Raw genomic sequence first — 20,854 nt, forward strand, 5'->3', positions numbered from 1 at the left:
TTTTACTAGGGCCTGGACTAGGGTGAGGCTGGAGAGATGCCCAGAGCATGTAATTTAAGAGGGCACTCACTGTCAGGGTTGTGCGAGTGCCAACACTGCATTTATTTGACCCCAAGAGGGAGTGCTTTCTTTCTTTTTTTTTAAAGATTTATTTATTTATTTAATTCCCCCCCCCCCACCCCGGTTGTCTGTTCTCTGTGTCTATTTGCTGCGTCTTGTTTCTTTGTCCGCTTCTGTTGTCGTCAGCGGCACGGGAAGTGTGGGCGGCGCCATTCCTGGGCAGGCTGCACTTTTTTTCATGCTGGGCAGCTCTCCTTACAGGGTGCACTCCTTGTATGTGGGGCTCCCCTACGCAGGGGACACCCCTGCGTGGGGCGGCACTCCTTGCGCGCATCAGCACCGCGCATGGGCCAGCTCCACATGGGTCAAGGAGGCCCGGGGTTTGAACCGCGGACCTCCCATGTGTTAGACGGACGCCCTAACTACTGGGCCAAGTTCGTTTCCCGGGAGTGCTTTCTTAAACACTGCACACTGGGCATCTGTCTAGCCTCACAGTAGTCCTGAGCCTGGCCTAAACAGATGGTGAAACAGTTTAGGAGAGTGGAAAGAATGGAAGATCCCTGATGAGGAAACCATGTGGCATACCTTTGCTTTGGGAGCTCGTGGTGATTTGGAGCTGTATGTACCCCAGAAACAGAAAAACATGCTTTTAAGTTCACTCTGTTCCTGTGGGTGTGAACCCATTGTAAGTAGGACCTTTGGATGAGGTGGCTTCAGTTAAGGTGGGGCGCACCTCAATCAGGATGGGTTGTAATCTTATTATTGGAGTCCTTTATAAGTGGAATGAAATTTATACAGAGAAAGAGAAAGCCACAGAGGGAGGAGCCAGAAGCTGAACGTCAGTGGAACACGGAAGAGAGGGGAGAGACCAGGAAACACCACCACGTGCCTTGCCACGGGATAGGCACAGGGCCAAGGATCGCTGGCACGCAGCCCCAGAAAGCCAGTCTTCTTTGATCACACCTTGATTTGGATTCTTCCTCAACCTCAAACAGGGGGCGAATAAATTTCCATTGTTTCAGCCAAACCATTGTATGGTATTTGTCTTAGCAGCCTGGAAGCCAAGACAGAGCTGCTCTCTACTTTTTCTTTTTTCTGAGACTGGACCTAAGGGGGTGAGGACTGAGGGAAGGATTAGGCAAGATATAGAGTAGGGTTCTTAACCTGTTGTGTGCCCTGAACCCCTTTTACATTCTGAAGCCTATGGACCCCTTTCCTGAGTAATGCTTTAAATACCCACAGAGACATAAGATTATAATGAAAGCCAATTATCTTGAAATAGTCAAAATATTTAAGAAAAAAAGTGTTACGTAGCAGTATACATACTTTTTCATTAATACATTCATTAAGAGAGCTAAGGGTGATCTAAGAGTGATAATGTTGTAGAAGTTGAGAGAGGTTCAATTATTTGCATATAGAAAGGCCAGGACTCAGGAATGATTTTGAGAAGGAAAAATTGTTTATTGACGACCGGCCAGAGACGGGCCAGACTCGGGAGCTTTCTGTTTTTAACCCAAGCCTCGAACAAGATTTCCAGGTTCCTTTTATACAGGGTGGGGAGTCAAATGGTGCTTTTATCAAAGAAAACTACTTTCTTTGTTAGTTAAGTCTTTGCCTGAGTACCAGGTAGGTTTTGAATTAACATATCGCCCACACCTCAGGTGAGCTTGAATTAGCATCTTGCCCACATTCTGTCTCGATGCAACCTTGAATACACATTTAGTCTTACATCCTTTCTGAACATTCAAAGCCCATATCACTTAACTGGATTTCTAGAACCTAGGCACACTTGGATACAAAATTAGATGATTTTGAATTTATGCACAGGCTATATTACATTTCCCATTCGAGGCCAAGTCCAAGTTCCCTTAAGTTTCGGCATCACCGCCATCAGAGTTTCCCTGGATTGACTGGTATGTATATAGAGTTTGCATTGCTAAAAGGCCTCCTGGGACTGGAGTCGTTGCCATGGTCACCAAGAGCAGGACTGCAGCCTCTCACCATCCCACACCCACAAGTCAGGACAGACAGCTTAGGTTAAGGTTATCTCGGAAGAGACAAAGAGCCTCCCACCCATAGCCCACATCAATAAGCATCTGTGATGTGACATAAAAGTATCTGCTCCTGGCCGGGGGGTCACTGTTGTGGGCCCTGGGAGAGCAGCGGCAATCCTCCAGGTGCAACGGCAAGAACCAGGAAGGAAGGAGGGCCCAACAGTGGGCTCTTGATACTAATGGCTACACTTTTGAGCCTATGCACCTGCAATAAGAACAAGGCCTAGAGTAGCATTGTGCCTGGGGGTTTCCTCCTGACAGCCTTCATGTTACTCAAATGTGGCCACTCTCACAGCCAAACTCAGCGTGTAGATGCGATGCATTCCCCCCAGCGTGGGACACGACACCCGGGGATGAGCCTCCCTGGCACCGAGGGATCACTACCACATACCAGCTGAAGAAGCAACTAGAAAATGACCTTGAATTAAAGATTCAATGCGGAACAGCAGAATATACCTGTCTACATATAATAACATGACTTCGGGAAGCGGTTTGACCTAATGTAAGGGGGAAATGGAAAGGAGAAATGAGATTATAAGGCTGTGAGTCTCTAAAAAAGAGTCTGGAGGTTGTCAGAAGGAATACCCCTATGTACAACTGAACAGAGTCTAAGAGACAGATAAGGTAGATACAACCCCAGGTATTGGTTCTTTTGAGGGATAAAGAGACCCACGGGTTCTATGGTCATGGCAGAAGGGGTTCACTGCCATGACAGATGGCCCTTCTTTGGAGCTGGTGTTTCTGCGTGATGGAAATGGACTCAGAGGGGATCTCTTTTCACAAGACTTGCATGCTACTTTATTGGAATTGTAGTTGGTGCTGGGTTTAAGATATATGTAGGGGATTTGAATCTCTGGACTGATAATATGACACCCAGGCCCAGAGCCTCAACAGACTTCAGCTCCTACACTTTGACTTATTGGACTTACTCCACTCAGCTAACATGGAGTTGAAGAAGGTCAACCACCACAACATGGAGCCTAGAGTGTCTACAACTAGAAGCAGGAAGAGTGCATCCAGTACCCATGTGGAATCTAAGCCCTCACTTGACATAGGTGTGCAATGGACACAACCAATCCAATGTCCACAGAGAAAATATGGAATGGGTGTGGGAACGGTAGCCATGGGGGCTGCTGGGTGTGGGGAACGGGAGGAAGAGATGAGATGTGGAGGCGTTTTCGGGACGTGGAGTTGTCCTGGATAGTGCTTCACGGACAATTACGGGACACTGTAGAGCCCCCCAGGGCCCACTGGATGGAACGTGAGAGAGTCTGGGCTATGATGTGGACCATTGACTATGGGGTGCAGTGATGCTCAGAGATGAACTTACCAGGTGCAATGGATGTATCACAATGATGGGAGAGAGTGTTGCTGTGGGGGGAGTGGGGGGCGGGGGCGGTGGGGTTGAATGAGACCTCATATATATTTTTTTAATGTAATTAAAAAAATAAAATAAAAAAAAAAGTATCTGATTTTTGTAGGTGACAAAGTTACAGGGATTGCTGATGTTACTATAGTGGTTTATTGCCCTTATTCATAATGGAGAGAAATGCCAAATTTCAGTTAGGGTAATGAAAATGAAGATGTAATTTTCTTTCTTACCAAGGTGATTGACCCCTTGATTTCTTTCCACATACTCTGAGAGTTTTTGAACCCCAACATTGTGAAAACTACAATTGCTGTAATCTGTACGGCTGTGTTCCACAAACTGGTTCATGGTCTAGTGACAGTCTGGCACAGTTTGCAGCAAATGGAGAAAGAATTAGGACCAAAAAGTTATTTATAAAACTCAATGTATTCAATTCTAAGAGCTTTCTTTCTTTTTCCCTTTTTGCCAAACATCCTTTTACGAAATTGATAATGGGTAATAGCTTGAGGAAATTTATTTTCTTAGCCAAATAAAATGTTGGCAACTTTTTTTTTTTTGGAATTTTTACTGTTCCATGAAATTCTAAAATTTGGGAACCATTGTGCAGTCATGAGTCTTCCTTCCACCAAGAGGATCCTAAGGCAAATTATTTAACTCCTTTTGGTCCCTCATTTATTTATAAAGCAGTGGTTATCAACCCGGGCGATTGTACCCCTCCAGGGGACATTTTGCAATATCTGCAGTCATTTTTGGTTGTCATGAGTGGTGGGGGTGCTACTGGCATCCAGTAGGTAGAGACCAAGGATGCTGCTAAACAGCATCCTGCTACGTACGATGCACAGGAAAGAACCTCCCCCCAGCAAAGACAAAAACAAAACCAACCAACCAACCAAAAAAAAAACAACCCCAAATTATCTGGTCCAAAATGTCAGTAATGCTGATGTTGGGAACTTTTTTGTAAAATACGGATCAAGACTTTCAGGGATGGTAGGGACTCCAATCCTGCCTCCCCTGGCTTTTTAGACCATATGAGAGAGGGGTAGAAGTGTCTTGCAGCAACAAGTCCTGTTCCAATGTGGGTAGACCTATCTGGGTTTTCAAGAATTATTTCTTTGCAAACAAGAGTGCAACTTATAGCCACCAAAAACAAAGAAAATCGGATCTTCAGTATGGTTGACTCAAGGATGGGCCTCTGCCTGCCCCTGTGGCAAATGCTCCCTGTCTCTTAGGGCTAGAAGAGAAATCCTTTGGGTATGACAACCAATTTGGTCATCTGTAGAGAAGATACCCCTCAGGGTGGGGTCGGAAGCCCAGGAGTGCGGTAAGAAGCCCGTGAGGGAAGGCTGTGGCTGCCTGGGGACTGGGGCGAATGTGTGCGGATAGTTCCTGATACGTTGTTGACTCTAAACTGAGACGGAATTTTGAATACTAAATACTGTACTGGGATCTCCCGTTATGCCAGGGTGAAATCAGTCTTTATGCCTAACATCTCCCTTTCCTTTTTTCTCTTCAGTGGTTCCTCTGGCAATTTCCTTAACACCCTTTCTTCTTGTCAGCCTTGCTACAGGGACCCAGAGCTGCTCTGGACAAAGTCCACCTGTTCACGCTGCCCTGCAGTCTGGCTGGCCACTTGTGCTTGCCAGGGGTTCTCCTTCCCTACACCATGCCACCAACCTCGGCTCTATCATTGGTCCTCCCTAAAGAAGAACACCATCTTTTTCTTTGGTGACTGTTCTTTTACAGAAGTCTTTGACAATCTAGTAGAAGCTCTAGACTGTTTTCCCAGAAAAATACGTTGATGGACAAAACGTTTGTCTTCCAAAAATTCAGGGGTTTCTTGACCCCCAGAGCCTGTTCATGGACCCCAGCATTTACAGTGCATGAAAGGACAAAAGTTGGAAGAGGCCTGGAGATAATCTCCTTTTACGTAAGGGAAAATTAAGGCGAAGAGAGGTGAAGTAACGGGGTACTGTTTGGTAGCGGGAGAATCCAGTGGACTGTGGGTCTCCTGACTCCCTCCTAGGTTATACCTCAGCTATGTCCAGTAAATGTAACTTATTCCCCCTACCCCTCAAAATGACAGATTACCCTTCCCACTTCAACCTCCACCTCCCTATCCACCTATCTAGCTATCCATTTCCAAGTTGGCATGTGGTTTTTCAGATTCACGGGTAGATAGCATAGATGGGAGACTTGAAAGCATTGATCAACCCAGGCCTGGGTTGAGAAGTCTGCCCTGCTGTTCCTCCCAAGGTAACTTCAGGAAAATGTGTGGGGACAGCCTTGCTTTGGGGTTTAGGGAATATTATTGTCATTATTTTCTGTTAACCTGCAAGTAGCTGGTATAAACAGATAGGCCATGAAAACTGAATGGAAGAGAAGGGAGCCAGGAGTTTGGCTGTGGCCGTAGCTCCACCACTGTAACGTTGCAGGGCTTAGACCAGGCCCACCCTTCCTTTCTTGGGCTTATTTCCTCACCTGTAGGTTTTCTTTAGAACCATTTTCCAGCTCTGACATTCCAGTTTCATGCTGAATATTCAAACCTACAACAGAAACAAGATTATGTAGAAAAGGATATTTAAATTTTCAGGATAGCAATATAACTTAATGGCTAAGAGCATGGACCCCCAGCAACAGACTGTCTAATTTTGAATCCTTGCCCCATCACTTTCTGTGTGTGTGTCCTTGGGCAAGTTTCTTATTCTCTCTGAGTTGCCAATGGCTCACCTGGAGAAGCTGTATACCAATAATACCTGCTTTATAGGATCGCTCTGAATACAATTTCAGATAATCCTTTGTCAAATATTGGGAAAAATGTTTAGATTGGTGCTGTCCAATATGATAGTCACTAATCAGTGTAATTGGCCTTTGAGCACTTGAAATGTGACTAGTGTGACTGAGGAATTGATATTTTTTTTTAAAAGATTTATTTTTTATTTATTTAATTCCCCTCCCCCGGTTGTCTGTTTTCTGTGTCTTTTTGCTGCGTCTTGTTTCTTTGTCCGCTTCTGTTGTCGTCAGCGGCACGGGAAGTGTGGGCGGCGCCATTCCTGGGCAGGCTGCTCCCTCCTTCGCACTGGGCGGCTCTCCTTATGGGTGCACTCCTTGCGCGTGGGGCTCCCCTACGCGGGGGACACCCCTGCGTGGCAGGGCACTCCTTGCGCGCATCAGCACTGCACATGGGCCAGCTCCACACGGGTCAAGGAGGCCCGGGGCTTGAACCGCGGACCTCCCATGTGGTAGACGGACGCCCTAACCACTGGGCCAAAGTCCGTTTCCCGAGGAATTGATATTTTAATTTATTTAAAATTTAAATAAAACAATGAAACTGTAAAATATTTTTCCATTAAATGCAACTTTATCCTTTAGTAGGTCTACATGTCATTTTAACTATTGCAGCACATAAGGGGTCAGAATCTTCTCCAGTAAAGGGCCAGATAGTAAATACTTTTGACCTTGTGGGCCATACAGTCTCTGTCATAGCTACTCAACTCTGCTGTTGCAGTGTGAAGGCGGCCATGGATGTAATGTCCACAAGTGAATGTGGCTGTGTCCCAACAAAGCTTTATTTAGGCGGCGCACTTGGCCCAGTGGTTAGGGCATCCGTCTACCACATGGGAGGTCTGTGGTTCAAACCCCGGGCCTCCTTGACCCGTGTGGAGGTGGCCCATGTGCAGTGCTGATGTGCGCAAGGAGTACTCAGCCACGCAGGGGTGTCCCCCACGTAGGGGGGCCCCACGTACAAGGAGTGCGCCCCGTAAGGAGAGCCGTCCAGCATGAAAGAAAGTGCAGCCTGCCCAGGAATGGCACCACCCACACGGAGAGCTGACACTGCAAGATGACGCAACAAACAGAGACACAGATTCCCGTGCTGCTGACAACAACAGAAGTGGACAAAGACGATGCAGCGAATAGACACAGAGAACAGACAACCGGGGTGTGGGGGGAAGGGGAGAGAAATAAATAAATAAAAATTTTAAAGGAAAAAAAGCTTTATTTATGGACACTGAAATTTGAACTTCATGTACTTTTCACATGTCAGGAAATATTATTTTTCTTTTGATTTTTCCCCCCAAATATTCAAACAGCTGAAAAGCATTCTTAACTTACCAGCTATACAGAAATAAGCAGTGGGCTGGATTTGGTTCATAAGTATATATCCAAGGAAAACTTAATTCATGGCCATCAAGAAACATTTAGCATAGTGTTCATAGCTGCTTTATTGATAATGGCCCCAAACTAGAAATAACCCAAATGGTCACTATAGGAGAATGGATAAAAATATTTTAATATATCCATAAAATGCATCAGCAATGAAAAAAGAATGAGCTATAGCGACACACAGTGCACTGGATGATTATCACAGGAAAAATGTTAAGTGAAAGTAGCTAGTCCTGTAAATACTGTATGACTCCATTGATACGAAGCTCTGAAATGGCCAAGGTAACCTGTGGGTTCAGCAATTAGAACAGTGGTTGCCAGGTAGGACAAAAGGAGGGGATTCACTGGAAAGGGACCTGAAGAAAATGTCTATGTGATGGAAATGTTATATCTTAATCTGGGTTTTGGATACCTGCATGTATATATTTGTTAAAACTCTTCTGATGGTACACTTAAGATTTATATGAATTATTCTTCCATATAAAATGTCCTTTACTTTACAGAAAAAAAAACTTAGCCGCTGACCTTTAACACTATGCTAGTTCTTATTGAAGTCCAGATTTCTGGCCCCAGTGCTCCAGCCTTGAACTTGTGCTGTGTTGGGCCAGTATGGTAGCCAGCTGCCACAGAGGCTTAAACTGCAATGGGTCTCAAAGGGGATGTGCAGGAAGGGGGAAATACACACTGGAGCATGAAGTCTGCATGAGGAAGAAGCATGGAAAATATCTCATCGATGATATGTAAGAAAGAAATCTTCTGAAAGAAAATAAGGCTCGCCCAATTGTGTGGAAGAAAAGAATTTATTCTCAATCTTCCAAGAAGGGACGAACAACCAGAAAATGTGGCTGGCACCCCAAACAAAGGAAAATGATGCAATTTATACCCCTAAGCCTAGCACACAAGCCTTTCCTCTGTTTCTCCATAGATTGGATACTTCAGAGGTCACAGCCTACTCAAGAGGTCTGACTTTCCTGTGCAAGTCACCCAGTTTTTGATTAACGGTTTCCCTTATCACATTCCAACCGTTTTGGCTTTTACCTGCTCCTTTTGCCAAATAAGGAATGGGCTTTAGTGCTGAATTGGTATTGACTTAGCTCTTTCTTGCGCGTCCTTTTTACCAGCTAAAGGACTGGCTTAAGCTGGTTTCCTTTGTTCCTGCTTAACCAGGGAGTGGGAGACTGAGGCTGCCAGGTTCATTAATATTTTTCCCTCCCTGCTTTATATTTCCTTTATGTGAAAACTAAACTGATCCCCGCCTCTTACATGATATATGTTGCTCACATGTTGAAATGATCATATTGGTTAAATATGCCACTTAACTTGAGTTGGCCTCTCTTTTGGTTGCCTTTTTTTTTTTAACGAATTATTTTTTATTTATTTCTCTCCCCTTCCCTGCTCCCCCCCACCCCAGTTGTCTGCTCTCTGTGTCCATTCACTGTGTGTTCTTATGTGCCCACTTGCATTCTTGTCAGTGGCACCAGGAATCTGTGTCCCTTTTTGTTGCATCATCAGCTATCTGTGTGTGCAGCGCCACTCCTGGGCAGGCTGCACTTTCTTTCGCGCTGGGTGGCTCTCCATACAGGGTGCACTCCTTGCGCATGGGGCTCCCCTATGTGGGGGACACCCCTGCATGGCACGGCACTCCTTGTGCGCCTCAACACTGCACATGGGTCAAGGAGGCCCTGGGTTTGAACCCTGGACTCCTATATGGTAGTCGGACGCTCTATCAGTTGAGCCAAATCCGCTTCCCTTGGTTGCCTTTTAATGTGGCTACTACAGAAGTGTGTGGCTCACTGCCTGCTGGGCAGTACCGAAGGCAGGACGACAGCAGCTGCCATTTTCCATGGGCGGTGGTACCCCCTCCCTGTTGTCTAGCTAATGAGGCTCAGTGCTATTTGCCATTTATTTCTGCATTTATGCTCACTTATTTTATTCTACTGGGTTGGGAAAATTGGAGTGTTTCTTACATCCATGTCTCTGAAACATGGAAAATCAAAAGGTTTTTCTCTTACCTTTTACCTTACCCTAAGGCTTGTTTACAAAAGGGGAGGCATACTTTTCTTTATGGAAGTGAAGAATAGTCATTTACATTTGACATACAAAGCATTTCTATGCTCAAAGAATCCATCTGAGATATGATGCAAGTTGTTGCCACACACAGCATCTCCTTGGCCCCTGTCGACATTTTCATTTCACCTCTTACTGAGGCAATGTAATTTCATCTAATCAGGGAGACAGGATTCTCATCAACTAGTACAGAGGGACCTTCTCTTGTGAGCACTTGGCTTACATCATTGCATGAGAGAGAACTTATCGATTAATTTCCTAATAAAGTTTCACTGTGTAATTTGGAATGTGTATGACTAGGAAAAAACACTGAGACTGAAAATGTATAAACTAGAAACCTTTCACTTTTTAAAAACTAGAAACCTTTTACTTTTTAAAAGCTTACAGCCATGGAAGGGAAACGGCTCCTTTCTGAAAGTTTTCTATGATGGGAGTATTATCATGAATAGTTAAAATTCTGTTGAGAGCTGCTTAAGACCACACAACCCAAGAAAGTCCGAGGGAGTTCAGCTGTGCTTGTCTTTTGCTGTTTGTGTGCTGCCTGGGGGAGAGAGGTTCCTTTCCCAGGCAAGCAGGAATGGGTTGGGAGAAACGCCATCTGCCAGGGAGAGAGAACGTGTGACGCCACGGAGTCCTGAAAGAGGTCTGGGAGCCCGGTTTCAATCCTGGGGTAACAGTGGATGTCATGATTGTAGTCTATTGCTCCCTGGGGTGATCTCTCAGGAAAACACTGGTCAGGGAGCTGATGAGTGGTGAGCATTTATTACCCCAAGAAGTGCTTGAAAGTCCAGTCATCCTCTAGTGGGCAGATCAGGGTGCATACTATTTTATATGATCTTGTTCCATCTTTTTAGGTCGTCTTTGCATACTGAGCTGAAACAGATACCTTTCTGAGAACAGAGCCCCATAGGGATTAGCTTGTATTTCATTTAGTAAGGATCTAGATTTTCTTTTCTTTTGCCCTTTTTCTTTTGAAGTCCACTCCTGCCTTGGGTGTTGGAGAGCTGCCCAAGATTGGGAAACATTAAAACATTAAAAATGGTGGCCATCCCTTCTTTAGAGGAGTCTTGGTTTAATTTTCCAGATTGGTGATTCTATTTAGGTCTCTTGGGCCCTTGGCTGATTGATCACGCAAAAATTTGTCCTATTGCCTGCTTCTTTGAATCAGATGTGGACATAGCAACTAAAAATAAACATGATGTAGATATTAGAGAACTAGGGGCCGCCTTTGCCTGGGGAGCTAGGATACTTGCTTGCTGTTGCTAAGATGTTTTCTGGCTTTCGCACAGCATCAATCATTGGAAGTGCAGCTGTGTTTTTGGAATAGAGAGCTGATGGAAGTGCGAAGGCACACTGATGAGTATTAGCCTGAACAATGCATACAGATGCAAATCATTATGTGTAATCCATATTATCATCTCCGTTTTTGTAGTTGTTTATGTTGTGTGATTGTGTGTGATTTGCTGTGCTGAGAACTAGAAGTGAGCCAAAGCATCACGTCCATCTTGAGAATAATTTTGTCAGACACTTGAGCCGTAAATAAATAGATTGTTGCATCTCAGCTCTTTATACCATTGTCAGCATGACTGAATGGTGGACTGATTGCTCTAACTTGGTACCATTTTCCTTATTCCATTATGAAAAGTTAATTGGAAATTGTGAAAGTTCCTTAAGTGATTGCATAGGAGGACAAACTGTTCTACCCAGTATGTTTGCCCTTGCAAAGCTGGGCTTTGCTGCAGGGCAGGGACACCGGGCCCTGGTTAAGAGCACAGATGCTGAAGCCAGATTGCTGAGGCTCAAACCCTGGTTCTGCCATAGACTAGCTGTGTGACTTTTGGGGAAGTTACTGAGCTCTTTTGTGTCTGTTTCCACATCTGTGAAAGGATGACAATGATAGTCTCATCTTGTGGAGTCATGGTGAGGATTAAATGAGTTAATATTTTCCAAATCCTTCTTCATACAGTGCCCAGCATATAATAAGCACTGAGTTTTCTGTGCTACCATTTGTCATTTATGATTGTATTTATGCAATGCCACATCTTTTTTTTCATGGTCCTTGGACTAAAGGTTGAAGTGGGAGATCAGACCAAAACATGAGTTTGTTCTGCGAAGACTTGGCAACATTTAAAACTGTTAAGCAAGAATACCTTAGTAAAACCGTAGCCTTTTTTTCCATCATGACAGTATCATAGGAATTTTCATTGTGTCTAAGGCAAAGTTTAATCTATATTTAGCGCTCTGGAATTTTCCCTCAAAAATGATTCCTCTTTTGGCCATTGAGTTCCCTTTTTTTTGTGGAGTTTTAAAACAAAACCTCATTTGAGCTTCTCTGATTCTGGTCCTAAAGAATTACCTCTGCCTCGGTTTGTGATGTCAAAGAACGATGGTGAAATACGATTTGGCAACTTGACTGAGCTGCATGGAACTAAGGTTCAGATTCCATATTTAACCACGGAAAAAAACTCCTTCAAAAGAGTGGACGATGGGGATAGCCAGGTAAGCAGCCTGATGAGGCCTGTCTGTTTGAATCTGACCATGACACCTCGCAGAGTAGTGTCTCATGTCTCCTGTCAGGCTTCCAGCACATTTCACCATCCGGGACCCAACTACAGACTTGGAAGGAAACCAGAAAAGTATACTTATAGCGAGAAAAAGAGGTTGACACAAACCCTACTGTATAGGAATTACCACGAGCCACCCATGGGCTCTTTAAAGTCTACTTCACTGTGGAAATTTGTCTAAAATATTACTACCGAGTTAACGCAATTACTTGATTTATCTAGGTCAGTGGTTTCCCCCGTGGGTTCTTTGAAGTGTAACTTCCAGGAGTTTTTAATAGGTTCTCTCCACAAAGAAGTCTGGAGAAAAGGTTTCTCTGGTTAAATATGTTTAGAGAATGCTGTTTCATCTCCCATTCTTGAAGGAAGGTCTGAATCCCTAGTTTTGAAGATTCATAGTACACATTAGCACAATTAAAGGCCCTGAGAAGTCCTGCAGTGAAGAGACCTGGAGATATGCATTCACTAAACTTCTTTTACCAGGGAATCTTTTCTTGGGGAGCATGCTTGGAATGCCATCTCAGGAAATGCCACCGTAACACATTTAGCAGGTTAGGAACAAGAAGCGGGGGGGATAGGATTTTAAAATTAGACTACTTATCGCAGTAGGCTAGTGGTGATTGCTAGAGTCAAAAGAAAAGCCCAGAAGCCCAGAAGAATGGGCCTATCAAGAAGAGGCAAATAGTCTTCCACATTAGTAAACCCTGATGATGGCATCATGGTCCATGTACTGATGCCGTCATAATTCTGATATATTTTAAGGTTCAGGGATATAAACAAAGAGGGAGGCCTAGGAACTTTCAGCCAATATTCTTTGGCCTGCTTTCCTACCTGCATTTGGAGAGGAACTAGGACCCATGTCCCACCATGGTTGATGTGCTGGGAAATGTCCAGGCCCAGGCGCTGGCTACGTGATTGAAGACACATCCTTTCATGCCAGGCTGGATTTATGCTCTGCCAGCCCCATCTGTGGGTATGAGCTCATGCGTGAAAGCAAATGCATTTTCCTTTTGTTTTTTTTGAAGGGTATTTGATTGGTATCTTAGATTAGGTATTTCCCTTTAGATTAAGGTACCTATAGAGATTCTGTGTTGATAAAAAGTAGTTTCCTTGTTCCTGATCTATTCATACTGTTAAAAAAAAAAAAAGGAGGAAACTAAGCAGCAGAGTATGGTTCCTTACCTTGTTTTATCAGGGTCCTTTATCAGGTTTATATTTAAATTGGGATTTGAATGTAGCTTGCTAAGGCTTCATCCTAATATTTAGGAGTAGGCTGGTGGAAGTGGTTTACCCATAATGAATTGTTTTGCAATCTCTCAGTGTAAAAAAAGAAAAAGTTGGCATCTTACTTTAGCAAAGTAAGCCCCAAGAATAGTTAGCATTAAGCGTTTTAAATAGTTTTATTTAATATCCACATTTGCTGAGAGACTTGATAGGTGTAAATCCAGGAGATAGGAGTCTTTATTAATGAATGGAAATTGAATTTATCCACAAAGAGCCCAAAATTGGGGGCTATGAATGCAATTTCATGTGATCATTGACTTTCATTTTCCAAAGGAAAATGTTATTGGAACGACTCAAGACGTTTCAAGCTTGTTTTAGTAATTTAGCTAGCTGAGGACTGGCAAGACTTTATTCTCTGGGCGACTTCTGAATGCTCAGACACTGCTTTTTAACTGTGCTGCATCTTTTAGAAAGCATCTCGCCCGATGTCAAACTGGCTGGGTCACTAGCAGGAGAGTTGTGTTACATTTCCTGACTGCAGTCAGAACGCCGGGTTTCTGGAGGAGTTGCTTCTGAACTGTGCTCTGGTTCTTTGAAGCAGGAAGCACAGTCTCCCACGATGTCACCCCTCGCCTCCCCTCCTTCTTCCCCGCTGCATTACCAGAGGGTGCCCTTGAGCCATGGCTACAGCAAACTGCGGAGCGGAGCTGAACAGATGCATCCAGGTAAGAGGAGGTCTGGGGGCCAGATGGCCCTGGCAATGGCTTAGAGATTCCTTACTCTAGCAGGCAACAACGCCACCAGCTGCTTAATTTCCTGATTTCATTACCTCTGTCTTTGGAAACATGACTCAATTTAATTTTATATTCTCAAACAAGGTTTCTTTTTAATAAAATTAAACATGCCTTTAGTAATGCTTTGTCTCCTGTAATAAAAACTAGTTCAGTTTTTAGACTTGTAAATAACTGATCCTTCATATACAGAAACATAGCATATTAAAGGTTTGAGTTTTTTGGAATTGTTCTTCCTTTCTGCAAACATACTAAATATATGCATATAAAAACTTCTTTTATGAAGCATCTTAAAATAAAACTGTGCAAATGCAAGAGTCTCTTCAGCCTTTGGAGATTGATCACATAACCGAAAATATTTAGCTCTTGCATTTTGGAATCAGAATAGGGTAAATGCTAGCGGAAGCATTCTGCTGAGAAATGGGTAAAGGGCATGGTTTGGGGCTGCCTGCCTTCTCACGCCGATGCTTTGCTGGCTCTGTTAGTGGTAAAATCCCTCAGTTGCCTCTGAGGATGACTTGCAGAGTTGGCTGCCCACGCTGGAAGGGATAAAGCTCCGTAAATTCACTTTATGGAGTCCTTCTGGGGTTCAGGTTCCCAGTCTACAATATGACCAATTAAAGGTATTCCAGAATTAGATAGCCATAACCCTCCCCCCCTTCTTAAAAAATTTTGTGCCTATAGCTGAAAATGACCCAGTTTCTGTTGTGTTGAAAATAGTGGTGACTTCCAGAGGGTACAGAAATAAAAATGTGTGCTAGGTTGTACTAAAGAGAGGCTGTAACATTGCAGAGAGAAGCAGGTGTAGTATAATGGAAATATTTTTTGATTGGAATCAGAAGGTGGGGGGCTATATGACACCAGTCATGTGACCCTTGGCAAGTCATTGGACTTTGAACAATAATTTTCTCTCTTTTTAAAAAATGAGGACAGTGCTATTCTGTAGGGGTGTTGTGAGGATTGAGAACATGAGTATAAAATCTGTTTGGAAATTAAGTCCTATGCAAATGCAGGGTGATGTTGTTACTGTGTGGTCACAAAAGAAAATCACTTCTGTGCAACTTGAATGTCCCATTGATGTCTGAAACTAAACTGGGTTGAGAATTCTTCATTTTCCTCTCCTAGTCTCCCTTGTCTGACTTCCTCATTAGAAGTATAATTTTCTGATTTCTAATCTTTTCTGGGCTTGGAAGCTGGAGTCCTGTGCCTAGCATGGTGCCTGTTTCTTTGTTGATTCACAGGTGAGTCTTTTTTGTTTGTTTGTTTCTACTGAGTCATCCTGTCACCACTTCCACCCTATCTTTCTTGATAGTCCCTGAAGAACTTGTCTGTACTTGAGCCCCATTCTTTTTCATCCCACTCCAAATTGGGCTTTCATTCCATCAGTGGCAGCTTTTCTCCATCTTTCTCGACACTCAGCAGCTTATGTCAAGGTCGGCCACACCTCATTTTTTTATATACTTTTTTTAAAAAAAAGTGAGGTAAAATTTTCCTGTGATAAAGATAAATGCACACATTTTAAAACTTCAGGTTGAGTTATAACAGATGAACACCCCATGTAGCCACTACCCCAGTTAAGACTAGAACATTCCCCTGGCCCCATTTCAAACCTTCAGTTTGAGTTGGCCCCTTCCTGGTCAGTTCCTGTTCCCCTTTCCCCGCATACAAACAATATTTTGGGTTTTATCCCCATGGATTTGTTTTGCCTCTTTTCTAGAACTTCATATAAACTGAATTATACAGCATGACCATTCTCTTAGGGGTCTGCCTCCTTTCTCAGAGCACAATGCTTGGAATTCATCTGTATTGTTGCCTGTGCAACTAGTTTGCTCCTTTTTACTACTCAGTAATATTCAGTAGTATTCCATTGTATGAATATACAACAATTTGATGATCCAGTCTCCTTTCGATGGGCATTTTGGGTTGTTTCCAGTGTTTGGCTGATATGAATAAGGATGTTATGAACCTTGTGTGTGAATCTTTTTGTGACATATGCTTTCGTGTCCCTGGCACCTGGGGTGGAATTGCTGGGTCATAGGGTAGGTGTATAAGAAACTGCCAAAGAGTTTCACAAAGAGGCTGTACACCCCCCCACTGGCAATGTATGAGAGTTCAGTTGCTCCTTGCCAGCATTTGGTACTTCTGGGGGTTTGTTTTTTCCCAGTGTTTTAAATTTTAGCCATTCTTTTAGGCATGAAGTGGCATCTCTTTGTGGTTCTTCCTTCATTCTTGGTTTTTCACCTGTATCATGATCCTCTTAATTTGATGAGGTGCTTTTCCAGAAGTTTCTCCTTTATGCAGCACACCCATAGGGAGGAGTCTGAATGAACGCAGTCTCAAGGAGCTGAGTTTTATGGGTTCAGTCATTCAGTGGGAGGCTATTAGGTTCCTGTAGCTGGGAACAAGATCATTCACACATGATGGCTTATAGGTATTTTCACATAATCTTCTCCGTATATCTAAATCAACGGAGCAAAGGGTTTTTCTGCTTGAAACTAGGCTCCATTTTGTGATTCTTGCCTCTAATTGTTGCTGTTCCCTTCAAAGCTTATTCATTCCTATTTTTATAATGTCCATGGATTTTGCCCAGAGGATTATCTTTAGCTGTCTGTCTCCTTTTTTGGGTCATATATCTTTAGATGAAGAAGTAAGAGAAACCCTCCTGTCTTCTTCTCTCCTCAGTTTTTCTCATGGCTCCCATGTGTTTTTCCATCTGTTTCTTTTTTTTTTTTTACATTGTTGTACATTTTTTTGTCTTTATTTTTTTAATGTTACATTAAAAAAATATGAGGTCCCCATAGACCCCCCATCCCCCTCACCCCACTCCTTCCCCCATAACAACAACCTCCCCCATCATCATGAGACATTCATTGCATTTGGTGAATACATCTCTGAGCACCGCTGCACCTCATGGTCAATAGTCCACCCCATAGCCCACACTCTCCCACACTCCACCCAGTGGGCCATGGGAGGACACACAACGTCTGGTAACTGTCCCTGCAGCACCACCCAGGACAATTCCAAGTCCCGAAAATGCCCCCACATCACATCTCTTCCTCCCACTCCCTACCCCCAGCAGCCACCATGGCCACTTTCTCCACACCAATGCCACATTTTCTTCGATTACTAATCACAATAGTTCATGAATAGAATATCAGTAAGTCCGCTCTAATCCATACTCTATTCCTCCCATCTGTTTCTTAATTCTCCCCTTTTGCCTCACACTGCCACCAACCTATCTGATAAACACACATTTCTCTTTGCTTTTTCTATACCCCATCTTCCTTTTACTTGACACCAGCATAGCTAAAGCCCTGTTGAAACTTAATGATAGTGATATTAAATATAAAGTTAAGGAAGCCGATGTAGCTCAGTGGTTGAGCGCTGGATTCCCACATATGAGGTCCAGGTTCACTCCCCAGCCCCAGTAACTAAAAAATATATATATTATAGACTTATTCTAAATACAGGGCTTTTCAGAAGCGTTTTTGCTCATTGGATAATTTTCTATAAACAAATTTTGGGTGATTTTGCCATGACTCTTGATTAGTGGGGCATGTATGAGTATGTTTTTTTTTTTTTTAAAGATTTATTTATTTATTTAATTCCTTCCCCCCCCCCCCCCCCGTTTGTCTGTTCTTGGTGTCTGTTTGCTGCGTCTTGTTTCTTTGTCCGCTTCTGTTGTCGTCAGCGGCACGGGAAGTGTGGGCGGCGCCATTCCTGGGCAGGCTGCTCTTTCTTTTCACGCTGGGCGGCTTTCCTCACGGGCGCACTCCTTGCGCGTGGGGCTCCCGCACGCGGGGGACACCCTTGCGCGGCACGGCACTCCTTTGCGCGCATCAGCACTGCGCATGGCCAGCTCCACACGGGTCAAGGAGGCCCGGGGTTTGAACCGCGGACCTCCCATATGGTAGACGGACGCCCTAACCACTGGGCCAAAGTCCGTTTCCCTGAGTATGTTTTTGAATAAGACTGAATATCTTCAGATCAGTCTGTGATTCAGAGCCCTTCTTTAGCTTCCATCCTAGGGCCCCTGCCAGTCTCATCTGTTTGTTGTAGCTATAGCTAATGTTTATTGGGTAAGCTTTACAGGACAGGCATTGTGTAGAAGTCTTTACATGTATGGTTTTATTCTTACTACAACCCTCCGAGGCTAATACTGCTATCCAAAATTTTTATTTGTTAGAGAACCTGAGGGTTACAGAAGAATCATGCTGAAGAGACAGGATTCCCATACACCACCCACCACGAACACCTTGCATCGGTGTGGACCATTTTGTTGGAATTGATAACACATTTTTATAATTGTACTATTAAAGTTCATGGTTAACTTAGGGATTACTGTTTGTGTACTGTAGTTCCATGAATTTTTTAAAAAATTTTTTATTGTTACCATATATGCAATCTATTTCCTCCTTTAATCATATCCAGGTATATATTTCAGTGCTGTTAGTTGGGTTTAAAATATTGACCATCTCCACCATTATTAAAAATTTCCAAAGAATAAAAATTACAAAAACAACAAAACAACCATTACTATCATTCCAAATAGGAACCCTGTACATTTTAAGCCTTAACTTCTCATTCCCTATCCCTACCCTGTCCCCTGGTAATCTATAGTCTAGATTTTGATTCTATGAATTTGCTTATTCTAATCTTTTCAAACCAGTGAGATCATACAATATTTTTCCTCCTGTGTTGGGCTTGTTTCACTCAACATGATGTCTTCCAGGTTCATCCATGTTGTCATGTGTATTGGGACTACATCCCTTTTTATGGCTAAATAATATTGCATTGTGTGTATATACCACATTTTATTTATACATTTATCGGTTGATAAACGCTTGGATTGCTTTCATCTTTTGGCAATTGTGAATAATGCTGCTATGAACATATGTGTGTAAATAATCTGTTTGAGTCCCTGCTTTCAACTCTTTTGGATATGTATCTAGTAGGGGGATTGCCGGGTCATATGGTAGTTCTATACTTAGCTTTCTGAGGAACTTCTGGACTGTCTTCCACACTGGCTGTACCATTTTACATTGCTACCAGCAATGAATAAGTGTTCCTGTTTCTTGGCATCCTTTCCAACACTGATCATTTTCCTTTTTTTAAAAAAAATTTTTTAAATAGACATTCTAAATGGTGTGAAATGGTATCTCAATGTGGTGTTTTTCTGGAAATTCACTAAAATTTAGTCATCCATAAAAGTTATAATTTAATAGTAAAACACAAGAAGCAATATTGGAATTGGTTTAGTATTATATATTTTAGCTTTGAAAGTCATAGAAACCAGTTGTCCCAGTTTTTTTTCCTATAAGACCTATTTTTCTAAAGCGTTATGCACAATTTTAATTAGAATGTAATGATAGATTGATAGTTCATAATTAAAAAAATATAAAATGAAATCAGGGACTCAAAAAGTTACGTGCTATAATGAGGTGAAGGGAAATTTCATAATCTATATCATTACAGATATAAAGTATAATGGTTTAGCTTTTTAGTGCTTGACATGGAAGAATCATGATGAAAAGGTCAATATGAAATTATTTGGATATAGTCGCAATAACTAACATTTGAAATGCAACAATACTCTTTTGTATAATCTTACCAGAGTCAAGTGTATTTGTTTTCACATCTGTTACAACTGTTACTGCAACAAGGAGAAATAATACTGTCTTATTTTCCAAGAGAGATATGCAGAACAATTTTTTTTCTCCAGGGAACTTGTGCAAACCAATATAAGATCTAAATTCTTCACATAATATATAAAACTAGAGAAGCCTCTTCACATTTATTTTTTGAAGTCTAGAATGTTGGCACTTTCTAGTTTGGCAACAGTTCTTCATTCCTCTAATCTCTCTCCAAGCTGTTGCTTCCTGTGGGTCTATAGCAGCAGGCATGATTTCTCTTTTTTTCCACTGGTGTTTTTCTATTTATCTGTATGACCAGATCATAAAGTATCTTATTAACACTGATCTTTGCCTTTGCTTAAAAAGGCACAGTAACCCACTGTCTTGCTAAATTCTGATTCTATTCTTTACCAACTACTCGTTTATCTTCCAGGTCACATTTATTGTCAACCAAAATCATTGGAATATCTTCTGTGTCCTTAACCCATAAAAGCTGTTGCCTCAGGTCATGTGGTCTGAGCTGTAATAGAATATATTAGTGCAAACTTGGCCATCCTTCATGTACAAATACCTCATTGCTGCAAATTGCTCTATCCCTGCTGTCTCAGAATTTTGAGCATACACTAATTGCAATCTACTGCAACTTGTTTTCTGTAGGAATCTTCTATCACTAGATCATGTCTTCTTTAAATTCTTTTAGCAACATTTTATAGTTTTCTGTGTGTAAGTCCTTTACATTCTTGATTAGATTTAGTCCTAGATATTTGACTCTTTTAGTTGCTATTGTGACTGGAATTTTTTCTTCTTCTGATTGTTCACTGCATGTGTATAGAAACACTATTGTGGGAAGTGGATTTGGCCCAACAGATAGGGCATCCGCCTACCACATGGGAGGTCCAAGGTTCAAACCCAGGGCCTCCTGACCCGAGTGGTG

General features: G+C 42.7%; 1 protein-coding gene across 13 annotated transcripts in view; it reads left to right on the forward strand.

Annotated features, from left to right (window-relative positions):
• The window catches only part of REPS2 (RALBP1 associated Eps domain containing 2), a 323,649-nt gene that overhangs the window by 67,261 nt on the left and 235,534 nt on the right, over positions 1 to 20,854 (forward strand). For 8 of the 13 annotated variants that reach the window (XM_058291435.1, XM_058291431.1, XM_058291430.1 and 5 more), the window contains exons 3-4: positions 12,062 to 12,210; positions 14,095 to 14,221. The exons of 1 other annotated variant lie outside the window; for it this stretch is intronic. In XM_058291435.1, coding sequence (XP_058147418.1) covers positions 12,062 to 12,210; positions 14,095 to 14,221 — 276 coding nt within the window. The remainder of the gene's footprint in view (positions 1 to 12,061; positions 12,211 to 14,094; positions 14,222 to 20,854) is intronic. 4 more of the 13 variants (XM_058291427.1, XM_058291433.1, XM_058291429.1 and 1 more) reach the window with 1 other exon arrangement.

The sequence above is a fragment of the Dasypus novemcinctus genome, chromosome X (assembly GCF_030445035.2).
Source record: "Dasypus novemcinctus isolate mDasNov1 chromosome X, mDasNov1.1.hap2, whole genome shotgun sequence".
In the NCBI taxonomy this organism is placed as follows: domain Eukaryota; kingdom Metazoa; phylum Chordata; class Mammalia; order Cingulata; family Dasypodidae; genus Dasypus; species Dasypus novemcinctus.